Here is a 14,355-nt window from a genome sequence, read left to right on the forward strand (position 1 = left end):
CCATTGTAAGTGGAAAAGACTACCTGGGTCAACCTTGCAAAATGCCTTGTCTGCTTTACTCCTCTCACACATTAACAAGAATTTCATTTTCACTAAAAAATGTGCAGGGCTTACTATAAAGGGCTACCATTTCCATACAACACAACAAAGGGGAGCAAATGTTCACTAGTATAGGAAACTCAGCATGGAAGTCCCCACCCACCCTCCTAGCAGAAGGCTACATGGCTGACTTAGAGGCCATGGGCTTTTCCAGTTCCCTTGATGCATAAACTGTGAGTCTTCTATATGGAAAACATTCTTGTTATCCAGAATGACAGAGAAATCTTAGGTGACTCATTCTTCTCAGCTCCTTGAACAACAACCTTGAAATTGAAAAACAGCCATTCCCTTTTTTCCCTTTCTCGATATAAATTAGTGACAGTGAAACATGGCACGATCTACTGGAAATCCATCAACACGGGGGTGATCCTCAATGGCCATTCCATTCATTCCTCTCATATCAAATCTAGGATAGTCAAGAACTTAACTCTGAGAGTCCTTAAAACCCTGGATCCTTCAGGATTTGGAATATTGTCAGGTGAGATTCCCCCCCCCCCTAAAAAGAAGAATTACTATCCTCTTGTCATCCCTCCCCTCTTGATCAGGGACATCATATGTAGGTTAACCTGTGTGTCAGAAAGTTTACTTGGGGAAATTCTTCAGCAAACTGAATGACTACATATGGGAACACTCCTTTAGGATCATGTTGGGGAGTTGGGGACAATGATGGGACCTTTCACTCCATTTACAGGGTGTTTGGAAAGTCACTATACTGGTACACTACTTGTATGACAGCAATGTGTAAAATGATATGAGTGATTTGAATCACTATGCATCTAGTAGTGTGTCAAGGTCAGTTGGCTATGAGATAGTTGAAACGGTAGTTGCTTGTGGAGTGTGTTAATGATGGTTTGTCATTAAAGGAGCATATTTTTTTAATTGAGTATGTTTTGAATGAGCATGGTAAGCATACACAGAGTGTCCAAGCAAACTTTTTTAAATTTCCAAATACACCAGTACCACATCAGCATGCTGTGCTGGCATTAATAGACAAATTTCCTGAGAGGTACTGTAGTGGAAGGCCACTGAAATTGACAGAAGAGAGAACTTCTGGATATTTCATATTCAATTCAAGAAAGTCCTTCAAAATCAATGTGGAAGTTGTCACGACAGCAAAACATTGGTCTTGTGACTGCACATTTGATTACCAGGGTACCTGCCCACCCACTGATGATCGGCCAATAGCCGTGAAACAGTGCTGTCTAAGAATGCCAAAAAAGAAAAAAACCGAGCGTGGAATATATTTCGCAAATACCCTACTACCAACAACAACCTTATAAATTATAAGAAACTAAGAGCCAAAGCCCGACACATCAGAAAGGAAGCTAAAAAAAACTCTTGGATCCGATTTGCGACTTCAGTAAATAAAAATACTGATGTAAGAACAATATGGAAAAAAATAAGACAGCTAAATGGCAAATTTCCTCCATTATCCTCGCCAATATTCAACTGGAATGGACAGGAGCTCTCTAGTCCTGCAGAAATTGCGAATACTCTAGGGACAATATTCTCCCAGTTGTCTGCCTCGAACTCGTATGATCCGTCATTTCAGAAGATCAAAGCCTCAGCCGAAAAATCAAAACTTAACTTCAAAACCGCTGCTTCTCTACCATACAATCAGACACTTACTATGATTGAACTTCAAAAAGCTATATATTCCTCAAAGAACAGTGCTGCTGGTCCAGACGGAGTATATTACATAATGCTTCAACACTTAGACAATAAATCACTGTCATTGCTGCTGACCTTTTACAACCGTATATTCATTGAACATTCATACCCCACTCGCTGGCATCACTCCTATGTAGTGGCAATTCCCAAACCAGGCAAAGATCATTCTATCCCTCACAATTATAGACCCATCTCTCTTACCAGTTGTTTGAGTAAAACATTAGAAAAAATTATACACCGCCGATTAACATGGTATCTGGATTCAAAACATCTAATCTCTGATAACCAGTTTGGTTTCAGAAAAAATCGCTCATCCCTAGATCTTATGGTTAAAGCTGAAACAAATATCAGGAATGCATTTATACGAAATGAACATCTTGTCATGGTCTGCCTTGACATAGAGAAGGCCTTTGACACCACCTGGCGTTTTGGTATCTTAAAAGATCTTCATTCCCTTGACCTGAGAGGTCACTTACCATGCTACATACAAAACTTCCTTCAGTATAGATCTTTTCAAGTTCGCTATAGAGAAGTCTTCTCACAAATCTATATACAAGAGCAAGGAGTACCACAGGGCTCAGTTCTCAGTGCTACTTTATTTGCATTGAGAATAAATCATATTACCAAATGTATTCCCAAGACTGTGAACTCATATCTCTATGCTGATGATCTGACTGTTTCCTGCAGTTCGCCGAATATGAACTTCATTGAAAGGCAACTACAAATCTCACTAAACAATATTGAACTATGGATGACACAGAATGGTTACAGACTATCTCATCAAAAATCGAGTGCCATTCACTTTTGTAACAAACGAGGGATGCATCCTGACCCAGAGCTACACCTAACAAATCATCCTATCTCAGTTATGAGTAGCATTCGCCTCCTCGGTCTAATTTTTGATAGGAAACTTAATTTTTTAGAACATATCAAATATCTCCGGACAACCTGCCAGAAAAAAATGAACATTCTCAGAGTTCTTTCTTCTACAACATGGGGTGCTGACCGTTACACCTTACTTCACCTGTATAGAACTCTAATTAGATCTCGTCTTGATTATGGAGCCCCGGTGTATGACTCTGCTAGGGAGAGTGTGCTAGTACGGCTTGCTCCTGTTCAACATTCTGCCCTTAGGATTGCTACAGGTGCTTATAGAACATCGCCAGTACAAAGTCTCTACGCCGAAGCCCATGAAATTCCACTCTGCCTCAGAAGGAAGATGTTACTTTTGAATTATGCCGATAAAATTCAAAGCATGCCTACCCATCCAATTTGGCCTATACTTAGTGATCCACAGTTTAAAATGTTCTACAGAAATAAACCCAGAGCAGTCCAACCTACTGGCATCAGATTGCAGGCTCTATCTGAAAGCTGGAATGTGCACCTTGAAAAAGTCCTCCAAGATCCAAACACTTCAGTTCCCCCATGGTCCTGGGTTAATCCATCCTGTGACAATTACTTCCTGAACTGGGGAAAAGATTCCCTTGCAAATATTAACGTGCGACAACTTCATACTTCTCACACACAAAATTATCCGCATTTCATGAAAATATACACAGATGGATCAAAGTCTGATAGTGGAGTAGGTGCTGCAGCAGTTTTCCCTTTTAACACCATCTCTGTATCTCTGCCTACTGAATGCAGCAGTTATACAGCTGAGTTATTCGCCATTAAACTTGCCCTAGAAAATATTATTCATTGCTCCATTAAAAAAAGTATGCCCTACAAAACATCTCCTCACCAACCAATCCTTTAATACAAACCATAAGAAGTAAGATGATTCTTATTCAGGAACGCCAACAAGTAGTCATCTTCTGCTGGATCCCAGGTCACACTGGGATCCCAGGAAACGAATGCGCAGACCATGCTGCAAAACATCCATCTAACCCATTATCTTCAGGCTTTTGTGTTCCATATGTTGATTACAAACCTATGATACGAAGGACATGTAAGGAACAATGGACACTTCTATGGCAAGCTCAAACGGGTAATAAGCTATTGGAAATAAAATCAGAACCACAGTTATGGACCTCTAGTTTTCGTACTAACAGAAAGGAAGAAGTCATCTTAACCAGAGCACGAATCGGCCACAGCCAGTTTACTCACCTATTTCTCCTTACAGGAAATGATCCTCCACAGTGTTCTCAATGCAACTGTCAGCTAACAATGAAGCACATTCTTGTTGAATGCACTCTGTACAAACATGCTCGGCAATGTTCATTCAGCTTCCTTCCAAATCTAAAAGAACCTCTAAAACTCTCTCACATCATAGGCAACGATGCTAATCCCTTGGAGTTATTCTGTTTTCTTAAACGAATAAAACTATATGATCGTCTCTGACTGTTTCCATAACAGTCACCATTGATAACTTTCATATCACTGATAGGCGCAATATGGTCTAAGCAGCCCTTGCGCCAAAAATAACAATAACAACAACAACAACAACAACTGCACATTTAGTGATAAGGAAGAAGCTATGCCTTTTCCTATACAAAATCACAGTTGTCCAAGAATTAAAAGCAGCAGATCACCAAAAGTGAGTACATTACTGCCACTGGTTTCATCACTGAAAATACTGATAGTATTCAGGATCTGACATCCTTCACTGGTGAGGCATGGTTCCATTTGTCAGGGATGTGAATGCTCAAAATGCCTGATTATGGACATCCAAAAGTCCACACAGTCAAGAATGGATGGTTTCAGCAAGATTCTGCCACTGACCACATTGCTACACAATTGATGACACTCATATGTGAAATTTTTGCTGATCAGTTATTCTCAAAAAATCTGTGGCTCCCTCATTCACCAGACTTGAATTTATCTGATTTTTATGTGTAGGGTGTAGCAATAAATGAAATTTATGAAGAAAACCCATAATCACTTATGAACTCCAATCTGTTGTAACTGCTTACATTAGAGGCATTGTACAAGAAAAACTAAAGAAGATTTTTGAAATTAAATTAAACGTGTTCAGGCCTATTTGGATGTCCGTGGAGGTCAATTTCAGCATCTATTGTAATGGACTACTGATGTAAGTAAAACTGGGCGATAAAGAATGATTTGTAATAACATTAAAAACTTACTTTCCTTTGAAATAGGTGTATAGTCAACACCCTGTACAATGGCCTTTTGTTCATCTCTCTCTTTCACCTCATATTATAGACATAGGATCCCACTTTTGGAAAAATGAGTTTTTAAAAGCATTTCATGTTCAAACCAAGAGGAGTACTCACTATCAGTGTTCCCTCTAAGCTGTGCATGACTATTCTTGTATTATGTGAAACTACTATTGTACTTTTAGTTGTAACAACCACTACTGGACAGAAGAGGTTCTTTATTTTATGTCATTAACTGCTGCATAAGACATTAAAAAAATAGAGTATTGGTCACTGTCTTTTCCCCCAGCCTCTTAAAGTTAGAGGCTATCAGGCAATAACAACCCCTCCCCTCCCCTTCACAGCTACCATCATCAGCAGCAACACTTCAGCCTTGCTAACAATTCATTCCCAAAAGTCCAGCCTTCCTCCTCCACTCCTTCCATCCCCCCAACCATCTTCCACAGCCAGCCAACTTCAGTCGCCAGAATAATCTTGAGAATTCTAAGAATGACATCATTCCCAGATGTGCCAGAATTTCCAACCAGAAGAACAGATCCATCTGATAGCTTCCATCCTGTTATGTCACCAATCAATTTAGACAGCCCAGTCAGTCAGAACTCCCCTCCATTTAGACCAGGGTGTCAAATTCAGAAGTTTTCATGGGGATAGTAGGCCACACTAGTGTGAGTAATAAGGGAAATTTATTAGATATTTTCACATATTCCTCCTTGTATATGGAATACATATTCTCATGACCATCAATATATATGAAGGTTTCTGTAATTTATGAATTTTATTTAAATTTTGTATTAGAATATCTTCTTTAAGTATCACCACTTATCATTATTTTATTATGGATTTAATACTGTTAACCTGTGAAAGTTGACATTTATGGGGCTGCACAACAACATCTGAGGGCCACCAGTCTGATATTCGTTTTAAATTAATTAAAGCCAAGGACAAGAAACCTTCCAGCTATCTGTGTTTGTTTTACACTTCTGTGTTATATTTTATAAATTATGTTCCCTAGATAGGGGGCAGTATGTGTGACAAAAATAAAGCCAGTTCAAAGTGGAGTGTTTCCTTTTCTTTATTGCTATAACCTGTGTTGATATGCTATTTTCCAACACATTATAAAAAGAAAAAATATATATATAGCTAAGTAGCTCGACTTAATTTAATATGAGATTTGTTTGATTACATAGTTTTTTTTTTTTTTTTTGTTTCAATCTCTTTATTTGAACAGGGGAGAAGCTTTCTATCCAACTAAAGATACCATAATCCATGGTCTTTACAAGGATACCAAAGAAGGAATTGATAGAATGGTGCAGGATCTGGAAAAACAGTATGTTTAAATTTTATGTTGTTTTAGATATGACTGGATGCTTACATTATTAGTATCTGCTATAACTGGAAGGATAATCTGAATTAGCAGTAAACAAAGTTCTAAAAATATCAGATCTCTATGAATACACATTAATTTCTTTTAAACCAGGGATAACTTTGGTAACCTGTACCAACTGGTTGCATTTGATTTCTCTTTTATAATGTGGGGCTCATGACAAGTAGATTAAAAAAAAAAAAAAAAGTATGAGAACACATTTATTAATATAGACATAGCTGCTGTTTTTTATATGATTTATTTTTCAGTTTTGCAATTAGAATTATTTTCTTTGTTTTCTTGTAGAAACACCTTAAAAGGAAACAAAGAAAATATTACATGTTGAAAAATACTATTTGTAAATGTATAAAAATAATAAAATCTGTTTTATTTTCAATGTATTTTTTCAAGAAAAGTGAAAAGATCACTCATGATATATGTACAGCACATCACTAAGCAGTGTACTAAAAGGGCCAAAGGAATACTCATTAAAAAAAAATAATAACTTGTTTGTCCATTTCTCCAGTAATTTGACCAAACCTTAAGTTTATTGAAATTGCCCACCTCCACAACATTAGGTGGTAGTTTATTCCAACAATTGATTACTCTTTGGTTGATATGTGAAATATGTGAAAATTTCTTTGTTTTGCAGCTATCCTTTTCCAGTTTATTGAATACATGCCTCCTTGTGTATTTTGTCTAAGAAAGAGTAAAAACGCATAAGAATTTTAGTTTGCTTAACCCTTTTAATTAATAAACATTTAATTCATAATTAAACTGCATCAAAAATTCTCACATATTTTTTGGTTAAACTATTTAATAAATGCATATACTTAAGATCTTTCCCTACAGTCTGGAAATCTGCAGTTATGAAAATTCTCTTCAAACCTGGCAAACCGATTAACAGCCCCCCCCCACCCCAGATCTTTTAGACCTATTTCCCTACTAAATCACTTAGGAAAAGTTTTTTAATAGAGATTTTGGTCTTACCTTATTATTAGTCTGTCGACTGAAAATAAATTCTACTCTGAAAAATCAATTTGGCTTTCATTCTGGAGTTGGTACTGAAGACACTTTGGTTCACTTTATGAAACTCATTGCTTACACACAACATAAATACCCCTTAGTCATATTTGTTGACTTCAAGGACGCTTTTGACTCTCTTTGGTGGGAGAGCCCACTTGAATGTTTTAGAGCTCTAAACTGCCCCCTTGACATATATAGCACTTTCAGAAGCTGTTTTTCAGACAGACACATTTGTGTTGCTTCCAACTTCTAGGCTGTTTATAGACAGATGAATTGTGGTTGTCCCCAAGGTTCCATACTTGGTCCACTAATCTGGAATTTGGTTTTAAGCCAGTGGCCCTTAAACAATACAATGATTATCAATCAGTGGCATATGTAGATGAGCTTGTAATTTTTTGCTATGCTAACTCCAGGGCCCAAATAGAACCTCAAGCTAATAACATCCTACAGGACTTATCAGAATGGGCTAAAGCTAAAAAACTAAAAATTTCCGTGATGGTTATTTAAAGGTTCTTTATTTGCTAACAAACCTCCTTTAATTAAACTTGGTGGTTCTGCCATTCATTATGTCACTAAAACCAAATATCTTGGGTTATAGATAACTGTCTGATGTTCTATCCTCATTTATCTTTTTTACGTGATAAATTGAAAAAAACTGCTGGTATTAATAACCAGAATTACCATGACTGGGGCCTTAGTTAAAAAACATTAACCACTCTCTACAAGGCTGTCATTCCGCCTTTTGCTACATATGCAGCTTGATTTACTTGGACCAAGCTTTCCACTATGCACAATACAGTGCAGCAGTTTTCTTTTATTTTTATTGAAAACTTGTAGAACTGTCTTGACTCCTGCCTTACAAGTATTGTCTGGCTCCAAAAATGGAAAAGGATCAGACCTTTTAAACCTGACCAAGGGTTTAAAAGGTCTGAGGTTATTAAAATGTTATGTCCTTTGGTTGTTTTGAGCACCGGTGCCTTGCGGTTCCTGATGAGATGGGACCCCAACAGATAAAATCTTTTTTTTTTTTTTTTTTACATTATATTTTGTATTCTGTCATTTATCTTTTGGCATTCTTATTCACAAATCCAAAAACTTGAAATCACATGCTGCAAAAAAAAAACAAGGTTGTTTCAACAAGCTATATGCACTTTTGTATGATTTCGAAAATTATGTGCAAGTAGACTAATTCTTGCATATTTGTTACCTTAGCTTACATAGCTGTGAAATAAAAAAAAAACAAAACTGTTTAGGATAGTTTGATCCCTCGCACATACTATAAATATGGTTTGTAAAATGCAAGAGTTCTTAATTTAGATGGTAGTGTTTATGTGAATAGGACCATCTTGTTTCAAGATTGTGAACATAAATACACTCCATGGGGATATATGAATAGTAATTATTTTAACCTTCCCTGGGCATAACCCATATCCATATGTGTATATTGTTTCTGTAGGTGTGTATGTTCATGTGCTGAATTACATGTGGTGAGCTAAAAAAGCTGGAATAACTTGTGGGGGAACCATACTCTATTGGTGTCCAGCCTTTTTTTTTTTTTGTGAGGGGGGGCTAAAACAGATAAAATGCTGAAGGTCTTAGGCTGCATGGTTTGTTGCTGCAAGCAGGTTGTAGGCTGCAGGATTTTAGGACATGGCTTATACACTTAAGGAACAGTGGAATTCCTTACCACTGATTAGGCATTTTTTGAAATAGAATTTAATTTTTGTTATCTAGATTTGTTATTTACAGGTTTTTTTTTTTTTTTTTATCATTTAAATATGAAAATCCACCAATCAGTATATATTATTATTCTTATTTTATGGTTATAAAAAAATCGAATATCATTAAAAACAGATACAGGAACTCCCTGACTTACGTAAGAGTTGCGTTCTACGGAACGCCATGTAAGTCGGAATTTCTCCCATGCTTGTGCAGCACTCGCAACTGTGCTCACTGAATTGATTAAATCAAAAAAGAAATGTTCGACGAATATGTAAATAGAATTATTTATTATATTTATTCAATTTTTTAACTCATGCGTAGGAAAAATTACAAAAGGCTGCAATTTAAAAAAATTTCAAAATTATAAAATTACAAAAAAAGAGAGGAGACAGGCATAATGTCAGTAAGTTTTACCTAACAAGCATTGTTGCCAGAATCAACATCTTCAGCTGATAAGTATACCGCTGCGGAGGTTGAGGGCTGTGGAGATTTAGAAAGGGTCGGCCGCTCACCCTTAGGAAAGAACATATTAATTGATGACTGGACGGTGGTTTTTTTTCTTTTCATCATAGATTTTTTTGTAGCAAGCAAGCATATCATTCACCCCTCTGTTAACTTAAAAGAATCGTTCACTGTCAGGATCCATCTTCTCAAACCTCGCCATTGCCATCTCTCTGGTGATGAAGTGACTTGGATCCTCATTTGGTTCATCTTGAGCTTTGTCAGCATTTTCTTCCTTCTCTTCTTCCTCTGTTAACTCCTCCACGTCTTTGGCATCAACCTCCAACTGAAGTAGCTTTGCAACCTTTACAATCTTATCTGTAACCTCTTCATATGATTCGTCTTTTTCAAATCCTTTGAAGCCTTTTACGTGCCGTGTGCATATTTTCTTCCATGAGCCATTTAAACAACTTTTAATAATTTCCACCCAGGCCTTATTAATGTTTAAGGTGGTATGGTAAATATTGTAAGATTTCCAAAAGTCTCTTAACGTAAAATTTTTCTCGTCTACTGCAGACAATGCCTGAGCAAATTTTGTGTGTAAACAGTATGCTTTTAAATTCGAAATAACATCCTGATCCATAGGATGGATGAGTGAAGTCGTGTTTGGTGATAGAAATGACTCTCATGTTCAAATTGAAATCATCTAGATGTGTAGGATGTCCAGGAGCATTATCTACTAGAAGCAAAATCTTGAAAGGAACGCCGTTGTCTACAATATTTTTCAACCTCGGGAATGAAGCAGCATTTAAACCAATCCTCAAAGAGAGATATTGTTATCCATGCTCTCTGGTTCGATCGGAAATCCACAGGTAGGGTGGCTTTATTAATGCCCTTAAATGCACGAGGATTTCGGGAATGGTACACAAGCAGTGATTTTAATCTGTATCTCCCACTGCATTAGCCCCAAGCAAGAGCGTGGCCCTATCTTTTGACACCTTGAAACCTAGCATTGTATTTTCCTCTTTGGCAATGTATGTTCAATAATTTTTTTTTTTTTTTTCCAATACAGAGCAGTCTTTTCCAATACAGAGCAGTCTTGTCAACGTAAAAAATTTGCTCCGTTGAATAGTTGCCTTCATCAATAATTTTTTCCAACACATCACAAAATTTCTCTGAAGCTGCAGAATCGGCACTGGCGACTTCTCTGCATACTTTAACCTTGTGAAAACCAGCACGATGCTTGAACCTATTAAACCACCCGTTGCTTGCCATGAACTTGGGTTGGGGTTCGCTGTACTTATCCTTAATATCTTTATAAATACTTGTTGCTTTTGCATGAATGGTCATTAGACTCAGAGGCACTCGCTTTGAATCTGATTTTCCATTTATATTATTAATGGCTTTTCCATCTTTGATATAGCATCTGAACACAGTTTTGTGATCATTGTTGATCTTAAATGCATTGATCGTTCCTTTACATGTTCTTTTATTCACGCACTGTCCCTTAAAATAGTATTCACTGTTGAAGCAGCGAGACCTAATTCCATGCAATAGATGACAAACTTTGTCCCGCTTCTTACTTGTTAATCATTTTATTACTAAATCAATTTTGTTTTGTTTCCCGGCACTACCACCACTTGCACTTTTCGTTGGTTGCTTTCCCTTCATCATTGTAATAAGTAAATAGGAATGAAGAGAAGTTTCTGAAAATTTGTTTTTTATATGATTGAAGATTTCAGTGAAGGAGAACACATTTCACCATAATAGCTTAAAAACCCACACAACTGCAGTTATCGGTATTATCGCAAATGCAATAAGATCGAGTTTACTAACTGTGTATAATTAGATGCACTACCAGAAAAGCCCAAGGTAGTGCAATTTCCATTATAAATATGACCTTTTAGAGAGATAAATAGCTTAGTAATATAGCGATTTTCAGTTTCCAAGGACTTGGAACGAATTACAAAAAAAAAAAAAAGAAAAAAAAAAAAAGTATTATTGGGTTCACATTACGATCATTTATTCCTACAGGATGCAAAATACGTTTCTATGATTTTTTTAAGTTTGCACTGGCTGGCAAAAGCTTGCGTAAAGTTGAATTTTCATAAGTACAGTATTACACAAGTCGGAGGAGTTCCTGTATTTTCAAAAGTCGATGTATATTGTGTGACATGCTAGTTTCAAACTCTGGGGATGCATAACACTTGTAGGCTGCCTACATGACTTTGGACACCCATACCTTACTCCTTCTGCCTAATATCAGCAGCCTCAATTGAGGATAGTCTAGTTTAGTCCCTCCCCTGCTTACTTGTACTAAAAATTTTGCAAAGATGTGACACACTAGTAAATTCTTGCTGGAGTGTCATGTCTTTGTATGGCTATGACCCTTTTGATTTTGTGTGCCTTGACTATGTGGAAAAAAAATTGTCATCAACCGAAACTCCATGTACCCGAAAGGTAAACAGCATGACTATGTGACTGACATTTTTAATATGGTGATGAAAGAGGAATGGAATCATTCTGATGATCTCCTTGCATCTAAAACAAAAAATATAAAATTTATCTTTGTTAGGGTAAATGAATAATATTTTTTATTTAATTCAGGTAGAGCAAAAGTTGCATTAACTCCTAGACAGCAATCAAATGCTAGGAGGGTAAACACAACCATAACATATCAGTAAAAACTTTTGTTCTGTAGGCCTTGTCTACGCAAATTGCCTCAGGGTTTATGTTTAAGTTGTTCAGAAGTCCAATCGTGTTTGCTGGGAACATATGACTGAGTGAGCTGATTTGGTTGAGGGCAGGTCGGATCATAGATGTTTGCCCGTTACTTGTTCATCTGTTATTCCTTGGCAGGATGAAGAGGCTATTGATGCTGGGAGTGTATAGTCTACTGCAAATGAGAGAGAGGGTAATTATGTTGCGAGTGGTGCTGATCTACTTCCAAGGGGTCATTCAATGCTGTGAATGTAGTATACGCCTAGAGATAGTAAGGGGATGTCCTAAAGTCCTATTGAGGAATCGAAGAAGCCAATACTCAATCCCCAAGAACTGCCGCAGGTAGGTTGGAGGGACAGAGGACCAGATTTATGCTGGGAGTGTATAGTCTACTGCAAATGAGAGAGAGGGTAATTATGTTGCGAGTGGTGCTGATCTACTTCCAAGGGGTCATTCAATGCTGTGAATGTAGTATACGCCTAGAGATAGTAAGGGGATGTCCTAAAGTCCTATTGAGGAATCGAAGAAGCCAATACTCAATCCCCAAGAACTGCCGCAGGTAGGTTGGAGGGACAGAGGACCAGATTTATGATGTGCATAAAGAGCCTCCAGTAGTACACAATGTCGGATAAACTTAGTTATCAGCTTGCGAATGCTGTAACCCACAAGTTCCTGTCAAGCTGACCAAAGGGTTGCAAAGAATTTGTTTCTAGCTTCCTTGAAGTGCTCCTGAAAAGACAGGTTCAAATCCCAGACCAAGCCTAGGACTGTGAAGAGCTGCAAGTCTAGGTCCTCGTGAGAGTTGACAACTTTAATTTTATGTCCATTTATAGAGATGTGTATTGGATTTATTTTTCTCCTTTTTGTAAACATCATCTGGGCAGATTTTTCAGCATTTAGTTCGACACCAATGTATTCAATTAAGGTGCTTATCTCAGAGATTTGTTTTGTTGTAGCTCTTTGGATAGAGAGCGCTTGCGCCGGCTGATCTGAATGAATGAAAAGCTTCAGATCATCCGTATACAATGTCATGTTTTGGAAATTTGCTATTAGAGGTGCCAAAGCTGCTGCAAACATCATTGCTGACAAAATGCCACCCTGTGGAACTTCTCTGAGGACAGTAAAGGATCGTGAGACCATTGTGCTTGACAATGAGTAGTCTTTCCTGCAAAATTTTTTTAGTACAGAGCAGAGGTTATCGGAGATCTTGAAGTAGTTCTTCATGATGTTAAGTAAAGATGTGATGGAAATCCTATCATATGCAGATGTAACGTTAAGATAAATTATGTCGAGCTGTGTTCAAGAATTCAAAGCTTTCTGTATGTGAAACAATGTTTGAAGGAGATTGGTGGTAGTAGATCTCCCAGGGATAATGTGAAGGTGGCAAGGTCTGTGATGAAAACAGTGCTCAATAAGTTGCACTAGGATTATCTTTTCAAAAACTTAAAAGGAGCGAAGAGCCCACTGAGATCGGGTGAAAATCCTTCGCAGTTTTAGGCCTCAAATTCTTTGGAATGGGTTTGATGCAATAGTGTGTCCAAATTTCAGGCACAGCAGATGTTTGCATAATTTCCTTGAAGATACATAAAAGAACATCCACAATGAAGACAGGATATTTTAATGATAAACAAGGGAAATCCAACAGGCCCGATGGTAGCTTTGTTTGGTAGTTTGTTGATAACTTTCATCAGATTTTCCTTCGTGATGTTAAGTGTAGACAGGGGATGAAATCATGTAAAGGGATGATCAGATTCCTCCTTTATGCAACTCTCACAAAAACTATTGTCCACCCATTCGATGAAGAGGCTCTCATCAATCTGAATATACCTGTGGTGCTTTGCAACTGGCCGCTTCAAGCATATTAATTTGCTAGCTATATATCTATTGTTGGCATGTTGTTTTTGTTTAGAAGAGATGCACGTTTCTTTTTTAAAGTTAATAAAATTGTGTGTGGTTCCAGAACTCTTCTATTTCCTGAAGGCAACCTGCTTATCTAGGAAGGCAGGCTTCAGGTCTCTTGAGAACCATGGTTTTGTCATTTTGGAGATTCTGATGGTTTTTGAAGCTACTTGAATAGCCATTGCTTCAGGTGGGATGCAAGGCCATTAGTGGCTTTATCGATCGGCAGGGTGGAAAGTGCATCCCAGTTGGTTGAGGTGAGAAAACTCATAATGACATCTTGCTTGATGAAATTAA

At 37.4% G+C, this 14,355-nt stretch overlaps 1 protein-coding gene across 1 annotated transcript in view; it reads left to right on the top strand.

Annotated features, from left to right (window-relative positions):
* LOC150091431 (pre-mRNA-splicing factor SYF2) overlaps positions 1–14,355 on the top strand; it is a 111,071-nt gene that overhangs the window by 91,384 nt on the left and 5,332 nt on the right. The window contains exon 5 of the mRNA XM_090383884.1: positions 6,115–6,213. Coding sequence (XP_090240010.1) covers positions 6,115–6,213 — 99 coding nt within the window. The remainder of the gene's footprint in view (positions 1–6,114; positions 6,214–14,355) is intronic.

This window comes from Mastigoproctus giganteus, chromosome 1, assembly GCF_048544385.1.
Source record: "Mastigoproctus giganteus isolate SK-2022 chromosome 1, ASM4854438v1, whole genome shotgun sequence".
Taxonomy (NCBI): Eukaryota; Metazoa; Arthropoda; class Arachnida; order Uropygi; family Thelyphonidae; genus Mastigoproctus; species Mastigoproctus giganteus.